Source organism: Daktulosphaira vitifoliae, unplaced genomic scaffold (assembly GCF_025091365.1).
Source record: "Daktulosphaira vitifoliae isolate Bord-2020 unplaced genomic scaffold, ASM2509136v1 Scaffold_4, whole genome shotgun sequence".
Classification (NCBI taxonomy): Eukaryota; Metazoa; Arthropoda; class Insecta; order Hemiptera; family Phylloxeridae; genus Daktulosphaira; species Daktulosphaira vitifoliae.
In genome coordinates this window covers 16,717,688-16,738,877 of record NW_026099575.1, presented here as the reverse complement: position 1 = coordinate 16,738,877, position 21,190 = coordinate 16,717,688, and the positions used below count along the sequence as shown (strand labels likewise).

The 21,190-nt window shown below is 25.0% G+C and overlaps 3 protein-coding genes across 8 annotated transcripts in view; 2 read left to right on the top strand and 1 right to left on the bottom strand.

The window, feature by feature from the left end:
• The window catches only part of LOC126905739 (mediator of RNA polymerase II transcription subunit 12), a 19,331-nt gene extending 14,902 nt beyond the window's left edge, over positions 1-4,429 (top strand). The window contains exons 28-38 of one of the 3 annotated variants that reach the window (XM_050685740.1): positions 71-168; positions 307-614; positions 1,086-1,279; positions 1,344-1,473; positions 1,554-1,949; positions 2,164-2,409; positions 2,830-3,173; positions 3,239-3,345; positions 3,412-3,476; positions 3,904-4,011; positions 4,070-4,429. In XM_050685740.1, the coding sequence (XP_050541697.1) occupies positions 71-168; positions 307-614; positions 1,086-1,279; positions 1,344-1,473; positions 1,554-1,949; positions 2,164-2,409; positions 2,830-3,173; positions 3,239-3,345; positions 3,412-3,476; positions 3,904-4,011; positions 4,070-4,216 (2,143 nt within the window). In that variant the 3' untranslated portion in view covers positions 4,217-4,429. Of the gene's footprint in view, positions 1-70; positions 169-306; positions 615-1,085; positions 1,280-1,343; positions 1,474-1,553; positions 1,950-2,163; positions 2,410-2,829; positions 3,174-3,235; positions 3,346-3,411; positions 3,477-3,903; positions 4,012-4,069 lie in introns of all 3 variants that reach the window. The other 2 variants (XM_050685739.1, XM_050685741.1) reach the window with 2 other exon arrangements.
• Positions 4,430-5,645: 1,216 nt separating this feature from the next.
• LOC126904451 (coronin-2B-like) lies at positions 5,646-12,559 on the top strand. 4 transcript variants are annotated; one of them, XM_050683494.1, is made up of 14 exons: positions 5,646-6,011; positions 6,074-6,189; positions 6,994-7,191; positions 7,469-7,585; positions 7,766-7,915; positions 8,373-8,537; positions 8,599-8,820; positions 9,214-9,300; positions 9,387-9,509; positions 9,591-9,708; positions 10,185-10,312; positions 11,441-11,530; positions 11,989-12,057; positions 12,124-12,559. In XM_050683494.1, the coding sequence occupies exons 2-14, from the start codon at positions 6,091-6,093 to the stop codon at positions 12,262-12,264; spliced, it is 1,707 nt and encodes a 568-aa protein (XP_050539451.1). In that variant the 5' UTR covers positions 5,646-6,011; positions 6,074-6,090; the 3' UTR covers positions 12,265-12,559. The 4 variants fall into 4 exon arrangements, with proteins under 4 accessions (XP_050539451.1, XP_050539450.1, XP_050539453.1 ...); XM_050683493.1 differs by having other exon boundaries at positions 5,646-6,015; XM_050683496.1 differs by adding an exon at positions 6,843-6,899 and having other exon boundaries at positions 5,648-6,189; positions 12,124-12,557.
• Positions 12,560-13,736: 1,177 nt separating this feature from the next.
• Positions 13,737-18,864, bottom strand: LOC126904252 (dnaJ homolog dnj-5). The gene is made up of 10 exons (XM_050683126.1): positions 18,643-18,864; positions 16,924-18,069; positions 16,723-16,848; positions 15,536-15,736; positions 15,355-15,475; positions 14,973-15,194; positions 14,756-14,909; positions 14,575-14,690; positions 14,147-14,506; positions 13,737-14,082 (listed from the first exon to the last, which is right to left on the bottom strand). Exons 2-10 carry the CDS (start codon positions 18,056-18,058, stop codon positions 13,953-13,955), a joined length of 2,565 nt encoding a protein of 854 aa, XP_050539083.1. The 5' UTR covers positions 18,059-18,069; positions 18,643-18,864; the 3' UTR covers positions 13,737-13,952.
• Positions 18,865-21,190: the final 2,326 nt, after the last annotated feature.

Genomic DNA, 21,190 nt, shown 5'->3' with positions numbered 1-21,190 from the left:
ATTATTAAATTCATCATTAAAATTTTTTAAGATATTATAACTTCTTTATATTATGAAATTTATTTTTTAGAAGCGAGTGTTTAAAAAAAACACATTCAATGTGGTTATTAGCACCTCTTATTTCAAAGTTACCTAGTGCTGTCCAAGGAAGAGTGTTGAAAGTAGCTGGTAATTAAAGAACTTGATATAAAAAAAGCTTTTAGCTTATTCTTTTTTACTAACTAATAACGCTGTATTATTATAATGTTTTATTCAATATAACAAATAATAATTTCTATTATTAAATTATTTATATTTGTTGTTTAGGTCAAGTTCTAGAAAGTGGAAATATGATTGGACTTGGAAATACAAATTCAGGAAATGTTACCCCTATAGCAACTCATGGAGTTAGTGGAGGAGGAAGTAGCAGCCGAAGTAGTAATAAAGGCACTCCACCACACCCTCGACCTGCTCAAAATCTAACTACTGTTACTCCAACTGCTGCTATTTTAGCATATCATCAGCCATTTTTATCTTTAGTACTTAGCTGTTTAAAAGGACAAGATGATCAAAAAGAAAATTTACTTTCTTCTCTACATAATCAGTTATCTCAATATTTGATTTTATCTAAAGAGGTATGTATAATTGAATAGAATAAAAAACTAAATAGATTTTAAAATCTATGATCCAATATAAACTTAGCGAATGAAATAAAATATTCAATATAATACCCATGGAAATCGACTATGATAATACTATAGTATTTTGATAATAGTCTTCTTTTTTTATATGCTAAGTTAAATTTTTTTTGGTTTTTAATAAGAAGATTAGTTGATTTAACACTGGCCAACTAAAGTTGAACTGGTATATACTAAGAAAAGAGTTGATTGCAATGGTTTTCCATTGCTATCTGCTCTGAGGACATAGTTTTTTTTATTGCTGTAAAAACTTTTGTTTGGTTACCTATCTGTAAGCTCATAACGATAGGTGCAACTTAAAATTAAAAGTTACCAGTTACTAAGGATTAACGTTCAAATTAATTTTATAATATTCATTTTATATTTATTGAATATATTTAATGTATTTTACTTTTTGTTAAACCCTAGGAACGCCTCGGAATTCAAGAAGGTTGTGCTAATAATAAAGAAGTAAATGCCATACAAAACTCTCTTTCTCTAAGATTTAGTCTTGTTGGAGGCATGTTTGATACGATTCAACGTAATACTACTCTAACAACTGATTGGGCAGTTTTATTAGTTCAATTAGTTACATATTCTGTTATTGATTTGACTAATAATACGTAAGAAATAAATTTTTAATTCTTTGTTCTTTTTTAATTATAATATTGTTATTTTATATTATAGGAAGTTATTTAGTACAATAATCGATATGCTAGCAACATTAATACATTCAACTCTTGTATCAGATTCTCAAACTGAAAAAGGAGAAGAAAATCGTAAACATTATCAAAATTTAATGAAAAAATTAAAAAAAGTTAATAGAAAATCTATATATATATATATATATATTATTAAAACTTTTTATTTTACATTAATTTCTAATTTTTTTTAAAGGAGGTAGGAGAAAAATATTCTCCATCAATTTCCCAAGTTAGACAACTTCTACCTTTAGGGAAACAACAATGCGAAATTATTTCTTGCGAACAAATTGGTACTGATGGTAAAGGCAATAAAATATCATCTGGGATGGATGCTAATGATAAACAAGGTTTGAAAGTATGTGATAAACAGCGTGTAAGTTCTTGGGATCTTTTAGAAGGTCACAAAAATCCTGCTCCTCTTTCATGGTCATGGTTCAGTGCTGTACGTGTGGAACGTAAACCATTATGGTATGAAGAAAATCATAGAATGCTCAAGTTCCATACACATTCATTAGTTAAAACTTCATCATATTTCTTAGAACCTTTACCATTACCACCTGAAGACCTTGAACCTCCTCAAGAAAAACCGGTATGTATTTTTTCTGAAAATAATTTTTTTATGATAATTTTTCTTTAGGTGTTATTGCTCATTTAGTAAATATATTTATTCCAATTTATTTTATTTATTTATAATTATTTAATTTACGCCAAAGTGTTTTATGTTATATTATATGGGAGTTTATAAGTTAACATTTTGAATTGGGGAAATCTTAAAGAACAGTGAATATACTTTTAAAATGTAGTGTCCTTGTGTTTATTGTAACCAGATTAAGAATGTAGGGCCTGGTATCAATATAGGCCCAGGAACAGGAAGACCAGATACTCCATCTTCAGTACCTGAATCTCCAGGAAGAGGTATAAAACGAGGTATGAAAGCTCAAGGAGGACCTTCTAATCAGCGCCGTAAAAAACAACAACAACCGCCTCCTATGTCACCATTAACTCCAAATACTCAAATGGGGCCAAGTCAAATTCATCCACAGATGCAGGTATGTGTATTTTTTAACCTCTTAATAACAGAATATAACATAATGAATAAATGGCTAATGCTTCATCAAAAATATTTTTGTTTTCCAAACTAACGTCTGAAATATAATTGTATTTTTTTTAAAGTAATCAAGTTTTTAAAATATTATTAGCTAAAAATTACTATAAATATAATTAATTAGAGTTTTTGAAATCTTAATCAAACCTACCCTAATATTTTGTCTAATAAGGTACATCATAACTTAATAATTTATGTATACTTTTCTTTTAGAGTATTTTTCTAAATAATATATGTATATATTTAAGCGGCCTAGTGTCTATTTAAAGATAAAATACACTTCTGTGTTTATATGTAAATTTTCAATGTAAAATTAATAACACACACCCATGAAATTTCAGTAATTATTATAAAATTTAAATAGGGACAACAAAATCAACACATGGCTTATGGAGGTCCTAATGGAGGAATTTATCCAATGCAGCAAAATACTGGCCCAAATCCTGCCCAAATTCCTCAACAAAATCCTCAATGGGGTAATTATGGACAACAGTCACAAGGAGGACCTTCTTTTTATTCTCAGCAAGTACCTCCTACTCAAGGTCCAGGTCCTGGTTCAAGATTTGATAGACCAGTAAATACATCCAAACAAGCACTGAGCCATATGTTGCGAATGAGATTACCTACTAATCAATACATGGGTCAAACTCCACAACAGCCTAATATGAACCCTAATTTTCAACCAATGCCAAGACAGCAATTTATTAGGTAAATTATAATTTAAAACTTATTTTTTATGTTTTATTTTTTTACAATTTGGTTATTTTTAGAAGAGGTCAACATAATGTACCGATACAGCCTCCTCCACAACAACAAAATTCTAATCAAATGTATTCGCAACAACAACAACCAACTCAAATGTATTCTAATATGCAACAAAGTAATGATTTTTTTAGTTTAAAACTGTGTTTAGGTTATTTTAATCTTTTTTTTTTTTTTTTAATAGGTATGAATCAAAATTATGGTGGTTATGTAGGACAACAAGCAGGAATGAGACCACCTTATATGCAAGTGAGTTAAATTTTATACATTTCTTCACATTCATAAATTTTTGCTTTTTTTTTTTTTGTATTTTGTAAAATTATATTAAGATAATACATTCAGGGTCCATATTATTTATTAAACACTATATACATTATACCTATCGAGTAACGTTAAATGAATATTATATGTGAATTTGTAAGTAGTATGAAACCATTTTTGAAGATTTTTGATCAACAAAACGATTATGTAAATTATTTAATAAAAAAATGATTATTTCTTGTATTTTAGAGAGCTAGAAAAAGAGGTAGAATTTTTAGAATCAACATTTTTTTTTTAACTAATGCCTAGGAACTAAATAGCATAACTAATTCCTAAAGCAACTAAGATGAAATAAAAACACAAATTTTCTATTAAGTCAGGAATACTTAGTACTAAATGTAAACATTTTTTTTAGAACCAAAATGTACCTATGAATCCAATGGGAGGCCCTCAAAATCCTACTCCTCCATACAATCGCCCCACTGTTCCTAACCAGCAGGTACAAAACTCTCAATATCAACAGGTATGTGTTAAATAATTTTTTTTTAAACACCTGTACAATGTTTTTTTAAAAATTTTAGCAATTGAGTCAACAGCGTATTCGTCATATTATGGCTATGCAACAGCAGCAACAGCAACAGCAACAGCAACATCTTATGCAAAGACAAATGCAAAATCCTCAACAGCAACAAAGCCATCCATATGGTTTACAGCCACCACCTTACTAATTTTTATTCATTAATTATTTTATATTTGTAAATAAATTATTATAATAGAACTTTAATGTAAACTTATACAATCATAGAAAAGTATTGTATGTCCAATGTGACATTTTTTTTTTTGTGAAATTATTTTAAATGTTTAATAGGAAACTGATTTGTATTTATTCATATTAAATGTAATTGTTACATTTTTAAATAAATAATAAATGTGTTATAAAATAGTTTATTTTATTTTGGATGTAGTCTTACCTACCCAATTAAAATTAAAAATTAGCATACATGAGTTACTCCAATGAGTTATCTGTAAATTTGAAAAATTTTAATAAAATTGTTAAATCATCTTATAGGCTTCTATGGAATCTTTAACAATTTTAAACATCACCTTTACTGTTATTTAAAAACATTTTTAGTGTGGGGAGGAATTAATTAATCATCCCCAAAAAAGTTATTTTAGTTGTGCTTAGGAATATATTTGAACTTTCTTCGATTGTTAAGATCAAAATATTATAAAATAGTAATATTTTAATGGACACTTAAAGATGTTACTTGTAAATAAAAATACTTTAATGTATACATTTGTAATTGGCCATTTGTAATATATTTATTAAAAATATTGGGCGATTTATAAATTATTAATTATTTAATTTATCACTGTTAGCTTTAAAAAGATAGAATATATAGTTTTTAGTTTTTGGTATAAACTGTAAATAATTTTTTATAATAATTAATTATTACTCATTACTCTATTAGGCCACTGCCACAAATGCAATATCTTACCAGTTTCCCGGTAAAGTATTAAAGCTAAATGCAAGACCTTTGGGAAAGGACTTAACCTCTTAGTTTTGCACCGAAGCTAAAAGTAATGGTACATAAAAATAATATTCTTTAAACGGGTTAAATTATTAAGATCTCCAACAATTTTTCTAGTTGCCAGGACTCTCAAGTTAACGTACAATTTTGTTTATTATAATTTAGTAAACATTTTATAGAAAATACATATTTCATTTTTAAAAATTCGTAAAGAATATTATACTTTTTTTATCGAGGATGGTCTATTTTTTTTAGGATTTACTGTAATTTTAATTCTGTATAGTGTAAAGTCTCAATTAGTTTATAATTTTTGTATAATAACTAGTATTAAGAGTAGTTCAATCAATAAAAGTATATGGTTAAAAATGATGTCATACATTTATCAAGGCCGCACTGGGAGGCCAACAGCCCAGCTAATCAAAAAAGTTTATATCGCTTCATAATAAGAAATTATCAGAAAAAATAAAAGGTCATCATAGCTAACTTTATTGCTCTGTACAGTGACCCAGTGGGTAATTCCCACCTTACCACCATGACCAGTCCACCCCTGCATCATAGACAAACTTAATGGTCATAAAAGGTTAGAGCCATTTTATAATGGACTCGCAACATGTGAAGAGGCGCCAGTAGTGAATTGTCGATCTCATCATGCCTATGTAGTCATTGTTTTCCCTTTCTTGTGTCTGTTACCGTGGTTAAACTGTAAACCACCCGTATTGGCATTTAACAGGGCCCATATTTACTTCTTTATCTGTTCTGCACTTGTGAATGCTTATGTTATGTTTCTACTCATTCCCTTCCTTCACCCACTCTGATAATATAAGTGTGCAAGTCTCTTATGCTCTAATAGTATTCCTGACTAAATTGGTGTGTGTTTAATTATTCTAAGTAAAACTATAAAAAAAGTATATACGAATAAAATCATTTCGATTTACTCTTACATTTTCTTGTGTTTATGAGGTTTGAGTAGTTAAGTCTACTTATTGTGACTGTTGGTTTGTAGAAGTTTAAAAAATTAATTTCAATGAAATGAAAAATATATTAACACTTTAGGTTTAACTGTAATAATAATGGGGACATTAGATAAACATATTGGCTACAGACTTGATGATATATTTAAATCAAACGCTTTAGTAGACATCAGGGCTTGCAGTAAACCAGTTATTAAGGTAAAGAATTCAGTTTAATTTTGTAAACACAAATAGATTGTGTAATATATATAAATTCAGGTTTGTTGAATTATTTAAAAGCTTTAAAAATATTTATTCAGAAATAATGGTCATGCAATTTATGCTTTGTCTTTCAATTTATGCATGTAGTTAAAATAATTAGTTCTGAGTTATTTTTTTGTAGTATTTTATTAATTTATATTTTTTGATCCCATCTTCAAATAAAAAAAATACAATTTCTTTAATGTTCATAAAACTTATTTTTGACTACTATTTGATATTTTAATTAAATTAAGAAATTTTATGTAAAACTGCTCAGCTGTAAAACAGTAACTGTACTTATGAATTTGGAGAAAGGAATTTAGCTACACTTTTCTATCTAATTATTATAATTGTGTTGAATTATTCATGAGAATATGATGTACCTATAGATGTGTGTTGCACCACTGAAAACTATTAATGTTATACAAGTTGCTTGGCTTTCCTTAAAATTACATAGTTAAAATAAAATAAAATAAATTAGTTTAAATTAGATGTGTACTGTATTGAATAGTATGAGGTTTAATTCAGTACATTTATTTTAATATCAAGATTATAGTTACGATTTTTAATTTTTTTTTTCAGTTAAATTTTTTTGAATTATTTTTTCTTAGACTGCATGAAAATTGTGAAGCTTTTTATTGAAAGTTACTATAATGACAAACAGTATGGTGAGCTTATAAAATTATTTTTATACATACATTAAATTTTAATTAAAAATTTTAACAATCAATTTTTTAATTAAACCTGTATATGTTCTTTTAGTCATTTTTTCGTGGGGTACGAAGCTCTAAGTTTCGTCATGTATATGGGTCCCCGTCAAGAAGAGATGAGATTTATGATAATGTTCCAATAACAAGAAATGCTCATGATTCAAATTTTTGTGCAGCAAATCCAAAATTTGTTGCTATTGTAACTGAAGTTGCAGGTGGAGGTGCTTTTTTAGTGTTACCAATTACCAAGGTAAATTTGCTTAATATTACATTATCTTATAATAAACTGACATTTTTAAAGTATTGAAAGGAAAAATTCTAACTATGAATTTATCTTGATTTTTTTTTTATGGAAATTCAAATTTGAAAAATCAAATTTACAAAACTATAAACATAAAATATCACAAGAATCTAAGTTTAAATATTACTTAAATATTTTATTCTATTAAAAAATGTCAAATAGTTACAGTGTATTTTCATTAAATACTTACAATATGTTTTAAATTTCAATATTTATTTATTATTAGACTGGTCGTTTGGATTTGAACACAAGTAAAGTTACTGGTCATAGAGGTCCAGTACTAGATGTAAAATGGAACCCATTCAATGATAACATAATTGCTTCTTGTTCTGATGATTGTACTGTAAGTATTCTGTACAGCTTCAATTATATAAACATTTATTTTCATGATTTTCAACATTTATTTCTCAAATCTATTCTGATATTAGCATATCATTTTGTATAGGTTTTTTAATTACTTGAGTTAACTAATCATTAACTATGTAATCAGTATTTTTATATCTTGAATTCATTTTACTTTTAGATCAAATTATGGTATATTCCAGATAGTGGATTAAGTTGTAATCTTACTGAATGGTTAATAGAATTACGTGGTCATAGACGAAGGGTTGGTTTTATTGAATGGCATCCAACTGCAGAAAATATAATAGCAAGTTCAGGATTTGATTACCAAGTAAATGATATAATTTGCTATATATCTTAGGAAAATTAAATTAAAATGATTTTAATTAATAATTTTACTTTCAATAAATGCATATTACTATTCATTAACATGTACACTTATGGAATTATTATGAATCTAAATATTTTTAAGTATAATTATAGCGCAATGTACAACTTATACTATTTATAATTTCATCAATCAATATTGAATTAATTTTCCTTTATAGATTTTTAACTGAAATATTTCCCTGCAAAAAACTATTTTTGAAATCTCACTTTATATATGATTCTAGAGAAATATATACATATTGCTTCAAATTTCTGAAATATATGTTACTGCTCTCCTAGTAAAAATATTTAAGCAACATCTGTATTTCATCAATAAATATTAATCACATTTTTAAATTATGAATGTTTCATTTTAATTGAAATAAAAATTTATACACTATTTTCATAATTAAATACAGGTTATTATTTGGGATGCAGGATCTGGTCAAATATTAAATTTTATAGATTGTCATCCAGATATTGTTTATTCAATTACATTTAATAGAGATGGAAGTAGATTGGTATCAACCTGTAAGGATAAGAAAATAAGAGCAATTGATCCTAGATCAGGTTTAGTTATTTCAGTAAGTAGATTTTAAGCTAATTTTAATGATGAATAATGATTTATTCTTTTTAATTTTATAGGAAGGGATTTGTCATGAAGGATCACGATCATGCAAAGCAGTATATTTAGATAATGACCGAATATTAACCACTGGTTTTTCATCGTATTCTGATAGACAACTTGCTATATGGAATCACACTGATTTAACTGAACCATTAAATCGTATAACTGTTGATTCCTCTTCTGGGATATTATTTCCTTATTATGATTATGACACTAAAATTGTTTATCTTGCTGGAAAAGTAATTTCTGATTAATAATTAGAGCTTAATTTTTTTACTATAATTTAAAGACAATACCTTGAATGTTCAACTTTAAATTATTTAAATATAATCATTATTTCTTTAATTCATAAAAATTAAGAAAACCTTAAAGAATTTATTAATTAATCTAGTGCATAATTTTTCAAAGTGAATATTAATACATAAAAAAGTGATCATTAGTTGTTATTTATAAATTCAGGTTATATGTTATTTAAATTCTTATTTTGTAATTTATTCTATTATACTTTTACACATTTTTTTACAAAATTTCATTTTAAAAATATCTAATAAATATTGAAATTATAGTATTTTTAAGCTGAAATGTGTTATGATTTAATACTACAATATATTCACTGTTTATAATTTTTTAAGGGAGATGGCAATATGAGGTATTATGAAATTGTTGATGAATTTCCTTACATACATTTTTTAAACCAGTTCATATCTGGTTGCCCACAAGTATGTTGATTCCATTTTCATTTATATTAATGTTAAATATATTTCTCCATGTATATTTTTAATATTTCATTATTATTACTAATTAGAAAGGATTTGGGATGATGGTTAAACGAGGTTGCAATGTGAGTCGTTGTGAAATAATGAGATTTTATAAACTGCATACTACACGAAATGTCTGTGAACCAATATCTATGATAGTACCACGAAAAGTATGATAATAATGTTCATTAAATTTTCAAAAGATTTTTTATTAATTTAAAAATTGTCTTATAATTTTCATTATTTATTAGAGTGATCAGTATCAACATGATTTATATCCTGATACAAATGCTCCTGTCCCAGCTTTAAATGCCCAAGAATGGTTTAGTGGAATAAATAAGCCTCCAGTTTTAATGTCAATGAAAACGGGTAAAAAATTAAGAACTTTCAATTTAAGTATCTAAGTATTAAGCATATGCATAAATAATAATGCACATAATTAAAGTTACCATTCTACTGTGGTAACTTCATAACCATCAGTTTTTGAGTAACAGCTGAATTTCTGTTTTAGCATACCGATATATATGGTACTTTTTGGTTATTAAGTAATTAAAAACTATTTTTAAAAAAGTTATTTTTTCTAATATATTACTATTAATATTGTAAAATTTTACAATAAGATTCTTATGTTGTTTTGTTGTAGTACTAAAAAAATCTTGTCGTGTAACATTTATTATTATATGCTATATTATAGTATAAGAAAATAAAAAAAATGACATAATATTAATACTAAATGAATTGTAAATATATATTGGGGCACACTTTTATTTTTGAGATGTTTTAGAAAAATAACCATCAGTAAGTTTTTATTGTATTAAATATTATAAAACTTATATTTTAAATAGGAATATCTGTAAAAACTCATAAACCTCAAGCTTTTGTTTCTAATGAAGCAACTCGCAATGACACTAATTATCGAATGAAGTATGCATTTCTTTCTAAGGAAACAGTACCAGATTATCGGCCACTTGATGTAAGTCAATCTAAATTAATCTAGTTTTTTTTTACTATTATTACTGTATTTATTTAAGTTATGTATTCTTAATTTACGTTGTTATTATTTTTTGAGTATAAATACCATTTTCTTTATTAATATTTTTATATTTAAACTTGCAACTACTACTATTATTTATTGCAACTATTGATAAATTATGATAAACTAATCTACTTGTATTATATATTTTTATCTCTAACTGCAGAAAGGAACAACTCAACTTTAAAGTTTTCAAAAAAAAAATTAAAAACTGTATATGATTTGATAAATTATAGTAAATGTTTCAAAATTTATATTCTAAATTTAATTTTCCATATATTTTATTTAATTTAGAAGGAAATATATTGATAATGTATCTTTAATTAATATATATAATTCATGTACTTATGTTCCTTTTGTAGGAAACATTGTAAAGTAATTTTTATACTATTATAAAAAAGTTCAAAATTTTATTATTAATCATTATTTTATGCTATGTATGACCATTCTGTAATCTTTAAATTAAATGTAATAAGTTGAAAATAATAATTCCTATTAGATATACTCTAATATTAAATAACTAAAATTGGAAAGTATAATAATAATATTTCTGCAGTAAATTGTAACATTAAAATACTATTTTAAACATTTGGACGCTCATCTTTTACTACTTTTTTCAATTAAACAATGTATTTACTATTGTTCAATATAAGGTAATTAAAAATTTTTTTTTATTAAATTGAACTTATCTCCTTTCTGCAGTTACTAGTTCATTTATTGTATTTACTATTTTATATTATTCACTATGTCATATAGAATTAATTGAGTTAGTACGCTGTGTCAACCTTATACCCAATATTATACTATATTCTCTTTTTGAATTATCCTGATTTTAATAATTAAATTTTTAATATATTTTTATTACCGATTCTGATGTAATATTTTTCCTGCAAAACACTTATCGTGCGTAGCGTAGCCTGGTACTCCTACCCGAATCAGTGGCCTACTTACAATGATGGCCTAAAGAGGCTTACACGCTAAAGGCGTTTGAGGCTTGTAGGACTCCAGCTACGTGAAGCCTAGTATTTATTTATTTATCTTATACATCGAAAATGTTTAATTCTTTAGATGTTACTTGAAAATGAAAAAGTACAAAAGACACAATCAAATCAAAATACTAGATTTCAACAGATTCAACTTAAGTTGTCAAACTCTGTGGTATTAATTTTTATATAAAATAATTTAATACTATATATAAAATATAACTAAATAATTGTTGGATTATAGTGTTTAATTAATATAATTAAAATGATACTTTTTTTTTGTATTATCAAACTAAGCCTGTATTTTAAAAACTACTTAGTGAACTTTTGTTAATTTATAATAATTATAATAAATATAATTATTTGTTCAATTATTGTTAAAGATGCTAAAGTGTCAGAATATTGGAGATATTTCTATAACTACTGGTTCAAAATTTTCATTTTCCATATCACATCTTGAAAAAATATATACATTTTCATGTTTGTTTACAATTTTTTCATTATTTTTAGGACACACTTTAAATGTATAATTTATAGAAATTTCAAGTTATTTACATTTTTTATTGAGTTTAAGTTTTGACAGCTCGATAAGTCGTTAGCTTATTCTTTAAGCTAATAAATTTCTATTTATAGGTAGACAAAGAAGAAAGCAATACTACTGTCAAAGTATCAGAAATTTATTTACAAAAAAATGAATATCAAGTACAATAATAAATTATAGTAATTAACATTGAAGTAATATTTATTTTAAATTATCTATTGATGTAGATGAAGAAGGCTCTTGCTCGACAATGTGAAGAGTTAAATATGCTGAGAAAACAAATGGCTCACAGAGATCGTCGAATACGGGATTTAGAAGAGCTTGTTTCTACTCTTCAATCTCAATTAAAAGTTCAAAGACATCAGTGATGTAATATACTATAATTTATGATACTCTTTATAAGTATTATAGCATTAAAATTATGTTAAATTTGTAACTCAAGCTATTACATTATCCTAAAAATTTAGGTCTTAAGTTTAAAATTTTCAAGTTATCATTTAGTTCTTTTACAATTCGTTATTCATAGTGTCATTAATTTATAAAAAAAAAAAATTATTTATGGATCTATGCTTTAAAAAAAATATATGCACCAAAAATTGCTGTGATTAATAAAATACATAGTGTTCTATTTAATGTAAGATGCTTATTATAAATGTGTATTCCAAATAAATTAATATAGAATTATTGTTTTTATATTCAATCAGTATTTATTAAATTTTATTTTCAAACAAAATTTTTGTAACATTAGTTTACATTTATTATTATTTATTGTTTGGTAATTGTACTGATGTTTTTTATGAAATAATTATTCCTGTTATCTTAATTTTTTTATTGCATTAAAAATGATTGTACATTGTTTATAACACATTAGTAATCAAATTTTAATTCTATTGTTTTTATACCAAATTTAAATTTACACATATTTTTTAACAAGGTTGTTAAAAAAAACATGTTATATAATGTTTTCTTCCTATTACATGATAAATATGTATTAATAAATTAAGCATATTTAATATGCTTAATAATATTTAGACTTAATAAGTGGTCGAGTATAAAAAATTTCAAAAAACAATTTAAGTAAAAACGTTTGTTATTTTCGTCCTATATTAAAATTGTAAAAAAAGGTATCAAGGTTAGTGTGTCCATTTGATAAAAATGAGCAAATATAAAAATATCATATTTTATGAACTTTAAAATTCAAACTCTACTTAATTAAATAATTTGTGATTTTTATATAGTGAAATAACACTCTTGAATCAAATTATATTAAATGCTACTTAAGATTTTTTTGGAAAATTTAAAGATAAGGCGTATAATAAATTCTTTGAGTTCTTTAATTTTACTTGTTGCTTTAGATATTACTTCTTAAGTTATGAAGTAATTAAAAAAAATTATTCTATTTAATTAAAAAAATAACTGAAGTACATTTTTTTAATTATTTAAACAGCTTTTTTTTTAAATTTCTACTATTATTAGAAGAGGTAGATGTTTTTTAAAGGCACTAATTTGGTTTTATATAATTAGTGCTTAGGCTATTTTAATCAGTTCTATTTCAGTAATTGATTCTGAGTTGTCTTTTTATCTTAGTAAATAACTAAGTAAATGTAGTAAATAATAACTCAAAAAGTTTTGAAAATATTTTTTTATTTTATACATTCATCTAATTGTATTAAAAAAACACAAATGAAAACGTCTTTTGAAGTATTTAAGCTAATGCTAATTTTAAATTAGGTTATCAGTTAAATTAAAAGGAAACTTTAATTAATAAAGTATATTATCAATTAAATAATGTTAAAAAAAAAAACAATATGTTTAAACATTGGTAAAGGGATATTGTTAGTAAACAGTAAAACATCATACATTACTAAAAATGAAAATTATTCTGATTCTAAGTGAATACTTTGAAAAATATTATGAAAAGAGTCAAATTGACGAAGTTAAAGTGAAAGATAAAACAAAAATTATAAATTTATACATTAATTTGAAGATAAGTTTATTGTTAGAAAATTATTAGTTTATGTCTATAGATTTTTTTTTAGATAAATAACTTAACAAATTATTTTTTTCTTTTATTTTTAGTGCGTTGACGAGGAATATCTGTTCCAAACTCACCATTATTGGTTGAACCTGGTACACGATGTTGGTAAAATGAACTCAAAAATTCATCCAAATGAGGTTGATTAAAACTAGAACCAAATTAAATATATAAAGTATAATTAAAATATCAATATACTTATTTAGTGAACATACTCAAATAATGGAGTAGGAGGTGGTGCTTGAGTTCTTGGTTGTAAAGGTGGCGATGGAGAGACTGTAGGTTCAGGTGTCTGTTGTTTACCTCCAAATATTATTCTATATTGTACAGAATGTGTATCAGCTCTCATATGCTTCAAACTACTATGTTGACAAGTGGCCCAATCAGTAATGTTGTACACACCACCCTCCATACAACCATAATATTTCCACCTCAAGCCAAACATACTACTTTCTGCCCAAATATCACCATCACGAGCAGAATGGTGAACATTACATAAAGCACAAAATCTTGCAGCATACATAGGACGACACGATACTAATTTTCTTTTGTGTCTTTTTCCACAGCTTGTGCATCTATTATAATATATCTATTATTTATATATATATAAATATTATTCAATAGTTAATATTTGATAAAATACCTAATTGTGTTAGCAACTTGCGCCATCTTTTCATGAAGATTCTTCAACAATGTATTTAATTCATCATAATTTTCTTTAATATGTTCAATCCCACTGTCATATAGTTTACGTTTTTCCTAAAATAAATTTAAATATAATTAATCAAGAATAAACTAAAATTTAATATTTTAAGGCTTCATACTGGGTCTCCAATCATATTAAAGGCATGAATTAAAATTTTAAATGCTTCTTCAGCTCCTGATTGATTATTTTTATCAGGATGAACAAGAACAGCTTGTCTTTTATAATACTTTTTTATTTCATCTTCTGAGGAGTCAGAAGTTACACCCAAAATACTAAAATATACATATTAATCAAGTTAAAATATATTGAAATGATAAAATTATGTTTGAAACTACCTGTATGGATCTTTGCCCTTACAAGCTATCAATCTTTTTAAAGCTTCTTCACCAGTTGTTGGTAATGGTATATTTGTATTAAGTGTATTACCAGTTTGAGGATCTTTCCATCTCACACGTGCCCAATTTGAAGCACTTGAAAATGGTGTACTAAGACTAATACAGAAATTATTCCAAAAAAGTTGACATGATTCAATCAACTGTGTAACTCCTGACACTGACCTATTAATATATAATTAATCTTATTGTTAATAAACAATAATAAAGTATAATTTGCATTTTAATTATATTAAGTTTATTTTCAATAGAAATTATTTTTCTAAAATTAATCATTTCAAGCCGTGTCACAATTAATTAATAATTTAAATATCCAAAAACTTACAAATGAATTAATAGATGAATACTCATAGTAACTACATCCCACAATAGATGAATAAACCAAAAGACCATCATTGGAGCATACTGAATAAATTGTGCTTTTAAATAACTGAAGGGTTTAGTAACTAAAAATCATGAAATATTTATGAAATTAAATTAAATTAACTATAAAAGATCTCTTTTACTCAAAGTATTGATTGCTGAGTTACGGGGCCGTTTCTTAACTCCTCGTTGATATCTAGCTTTAAAAGGTAATGCAGTAAATGTAGCTGTACTGCGTGATCCTTGATTTTTACTAGATTGTTGTTGTGGTTGAGTTGAACATGTTTTGGCAGATAATTTTTCATTGTCGTTTTGTTTATCAATACTATTTTCATTGTTTATCACTAAAATACAACATATAGTTTTAAATAAAAAATATATAAATAATTATGTCACAATAATTAAGAGTTTAAATAAAAATAAAAAAGTAAGTTTCATACTTTTAAAAAATCTAAGTAAAAACTAAGCAAATTAAAAAATTATGACAGATCTTAAATATTCATAGTAAAAATTTTCTACTTTACAGTATATATTTTAGCAATTGACTTTAAGTAGGATCTTCTAGATTGCTACATAATGATACAAATACTTTAAAAAAATTAGATAATATATAATAGACTTAATAGTAGTAAAGGAATGATCAATACAACAAATTTATCTACAAATGACCTGGATGATTTTTGATAACCACATTTCTCTATAAGATATAAGCAATAGGAAAAAATAATTTCTGGTTGCTTCTATTATTTTTTTTTGATTTGGATAAGGGAAATGATTATATAGAGCACACAATGTTTGCCACTTCTTTTTATCTAACCTCTCAACAAAATTTCTATGCACATTTAAAATTATTACAACTGAAGTACTTAAGGTATAGCGGCTTAAATTATACTTACATCCAACTTTTCAAGATGTTAAAAATAATTTAAAACAGTTGAAATGTAAAGGAAAAATAGGGAGACAGATCTATTTAGGTTGATTATTTATTTCTTTTTTGAACTATTATTATAGAGATTCCAAGTTCATAGATCTATTCAATTTTTAATATGGATTACATAAAACATATCTGTTATAAATTTAAAGTTTATTTTGAGGATTTGAAGTTATAAGTTAAACTATTAAATGACATTTTTTTAGTATTATTTTTACTTATATTATTATTACATTAAAATTTATATTTATCCTATAAATCATTTCAAAACCTAACAGTTGTCTTTTGTAGAAAATAACGGAAGGAGACTTTGTCAACAGTTACAAATATAAAATAGTCCATTAAAAACTTTATTATTAAAACCTTATTTTTTCTTAATAAATCATAAATTATACTCACGATTAAATTCATTGAAATTTTTGTTTGATTGTTCTTTATTCATATTTTTATTAATATTGTGTGATTTAATACATTTTTTTACTTTTATTTTATCAATATTTTCTTTATGAAGTTTTAAACTATTACCTGAGAAACAAATATTGAATATTTATATCAATTCTTTTTTATCTTATTATTGTGCTACATTTTTTTTAATTATACCTGATTTTTTAGGAGTAGTTTTAGTTTTGATTTTAACTTTTTCTTTTCTACTATTTTCTTTGATATTTGGAACTTGAATATTATTGTAAGCATTTTCATCAGCTTCATAATATTCAGATCCATTTAAATCTTCCGACGAAGTCCATATTTTATCACTATTATTAATTGACACTTCAAATTTCTTATCTTCTTTAAATTCAGAATTTATATTGCGTTCTTCACTGCTAGCAGAAGAATTTTGCCTTTTTAAACAGCATTCTTCTTTTGAAACTTTATTGGCATTTTTCTTTTTTTTGACAGTTGTTTTACTTTTGTGAGTAATTTTTATATCTATTGATTTATCTACTTGTGTACAAGCTGCTATTTTTTTTATTGGTCCATTAGCTGGAGATTTAGCTAAAACATCAGAATAACTTGGTCGCATGGGGCGTACTTCTGCAACCATTCGAACTTTTTTAACTGGTGTGACTATTGTTTTATGGTTTAAGGGTAGAGAGTTATGCATGATATTTTCACTCTCATGAATTGTTGAATTCTCTATTTCTTTTGATGTTTGAAATGCTTGGTTACCAAATGGACTGAAAACACCTCCATTTTGAGTTTGACTCCAACTTTGCACTAAGTTCTCAATTAGTGCATCATTACATGGAGCATCAAAAAGACCATATGAAGGAGTTTGATAAGAGACTGGATGTCCTGTATATTGTGACTGTTGATAATAAGTATAATTTAATTGCTGTTGTTGTGGAGGATGTATCTGTTGTGGTTGTTGTTGTTGCTGTTGTTGAAAATGATGTGAGTGATGGTGATGGTGTGAATATAATTGATTATCATAATTTAAAAAGCCAGGAGGTATGGAAGTTTGTGAAGTTTGAATGTATGGATTGTACTGATTAGTATTCAAAAGATATTGATTATTATTTGTCATATTAATAGGTTCAGGATTATAAATATTAGGTTGTTGGGGCATTGCATAATTATTTACTTGTTGCCACATAAAATCAGTTGATTGTCTGGGGTTTCCCAAAACCATGTAGCGCCCTTCATAGCTTTGAAGATCTGAGGTTATATTATTAATTATATCATCAATAGAACGTTTTTTAATACCCGACGAATGATGTCCAGAGTTATCCATTTTATAGCAGTCTGTAAAAAATACATTTTTATGAGTTAGTTAAATTAAGATAAATACTATTACACATATTTTAATAGCTAAATAATATTTAAAAATAATAATGAATTTTAATTTTTAATAGTACTTAGTAAAATCTTAATAGTAATAGTATTGATTAACAATTTAAATGTATAAAAAACAATTCTTTAAAGGTTTTATAAGATACTATGTAAATTGAAATTAAAAAAATATTCTCTATTAACAAAAATATATGAAGTAATAATTTAGCTATCTTAAGCATTATATTTAATTAACAATAAATGAATTTTAAAAAATTGAAAATTGGGAATTATAGGATTTCACAGTCATATAAATATAAAATCTCATTAAATATAAATTTTTTTTTTTTTTGTGAAAAACAATAATTTAATCAAAGAAATCCTAATCTAATGGTATATTATTTCATAATTACTTAATAATACTAAAAAAATATTTACAATAATAAATAATAAAAAACTATAAAATGTAATTTTAATTTCATTTAAAAATTGTCATAAAGAATTTTTTTAAATGTATAGTAACATTATTATTGTGATAAGATTTACCCAAATTGTCATGAGACGTTGAAGGCAGCCGGTAACACTCCAGTATTTTACATTATAGCTTATAGTCAAATGAAAAAAAAACATTAACTTTTATTTCTAATATTAATTAAAAATTTAGATTTAATAAAATATTAAATTAGTATAGTTATAAGAGAAAAAATTATTAACAATTAGTAACATGCAATCAAAACAATAGGGTCGGCCATGTTTGAGATATCTGTACGGGTCATGTGCACAAAACATCGATGAGATACCCCGAGCTTATCCCCACTACTTTACTACTTTTTTAAAGAGTGATGTTATTAATTATTTATTATCGTATGATAAAACTATAATTTATCTATCCCCGTTTGTTTTTAGGTTATGTTCTTAGTTGTATTTGAAAAATTATACTCGTTAGATATTATAGTACGTTAAGTTATCTACTAATGAGTTTTTAGGAGTTAAGTTCGTAATTATTACTCATACCATTTTTCTATGCTGTTGAGAGTCATTTTCTAGTCTATAGCATATAACAATGTTACAAGTTTATAGTTATAATTTTACTCAATCTTCTTCAAATTACAAGATAAAAATAAATGCTTCATGAAACATATCTATTTTAATATCCTAATTTTTTTCTTATAATTCAAAATAGTTTAGTTAAATATATATTTAGTTTGTCCATACAAATATGGTTAAGTTGTTAAGAGGTCAAAAATTGTAAATGTATCTTTTCTCAAAATTGTTACAATCGTCCATTAAGCAAATCTAAGTTACATTTTTTCTTGTATCAAATATTAAAAATCTCACATTATTTTTTTTAACTTAAAGTGCTTTTATGTTTTTAAAAAATATAAAATCATTTTATAAAAAATATTCTTTAAAAATTTCATTTAGTTAACCCAAATGGACTGATATTGCAGTAACGTTACATCTAAATGTATTGAAATATTTAATGGTCAATAGACATTATTCTTAGTAGTAGCAATTTCATAGTGGTTGAGGGAGGTGTCACATTCTATAAACATTCATTGAGGACGACATTTTTAGAATATATGGATTTATGGATTTTTTTACTACTTAAGATTCTTTAGATGGCAAATGTATTACCAACAATTAACATTCACTCTACACTCTCTCCCTAAAATTTAATTCTAGGATAGCCCCATTGTCATAACTTGCAAAATTACTCTTGTTCTAAGCTAATGGGAAAATATACCACATTTATTGATATGAACTGATTTGTATATCATTTTTCTGCTGATAAACAATTTTAGCTTTGATGCGAAGCTGGGAAGGTATTAATTTTACTATGTGTTTTTTTCTTTATTTTTAATTTTTTTTTTTATGTCTGTTGCCACTTTTTCTCAGCTCTCACTGGACCGATTTCTTTCAAAAATACGTCAAAAGATCACAAATCGTATCTAGTTGAAGACATTACCCTTAAAAATTGAAAAAAATTCCCTCGTTCCCCTCAAATGAGGGAAATATCCAAAAAAATTACAAATTAAAAAATCGCTAATTTTCGAAATTTTTTCACTTTTTTTTCTTAAAACTTCCATAACTTTTTGAAAAATCAACAAATCAACATAATTTTTTTTTATACTAAAACCTTAGATATTTACCTTTCACTTGATATCATTTTTTTGAAAATCTATCACTTAACCTGCTCATTAGGGGGGATTTAAAATAGCAACTTTTTTACAAAAATTAACTTTTTCAACTTAATTTTTGAAAATGTTCCGGAAATACTGCGTCCTTTAAACATATATCAAATTAAAGCTTATTTTATGTACTACAAAATGAAAAAAAAAAATTTGTCCCGACACTTTTTTTTCTACATTTAAACGGCTGCCGTAGTTAAAAAAACACTATTTTTGTGTTAAAATTTTCGATTTTCGATTTTAAATTTTCAACTTAAAAATGCTATAACTTTTTGAAAAATGTATATATCAGCACAAATTTTCTTTTTCTAAATACATTGTAAATACATCTTTTATTTGACATACTTTTTATTAAAATTTGACAATTTCCCCTTATATAGGGGGCGTCCAAAACTTGAAATATTGTAAAAAACATAGATCTTTTTCAACTGAACTTTTGAAAATGTTCCGGAAATACTGCGTCCTTTAAACATATATCAAATTAAAGCTTATTTTATGTACTATAAAATGAAAAAAAAAAATTTGTCCCGACACTTTTTCTTCTACATTTAAACGGCTGCCGTAGTTAAAAAAACACTATTTTTGTGTTAAAATTTTCGATTTTCGATTTTAAATTTTCAACTTAAAAATGCTATAACTTTTTGAAAAATGTATATATCAGCACAAATTTTTTTTTTCTAAATACATTATAAGTACATCTTTCATTTGACATACTTTTTATTAAAATTGGACAATTTCCCCTTATATAGGGGGCGTTCAAAACTTAAAATATTGTAAAAAACATAGATCTTTTTCAACTGAACTTTTGAAAATGTTCCGGAAATACTGCGTCCTTTAAACATATATCAAATCAAAGGTTATGTTATATACTATCAAATGAAAAAAAAAATTTTTTCCCGACA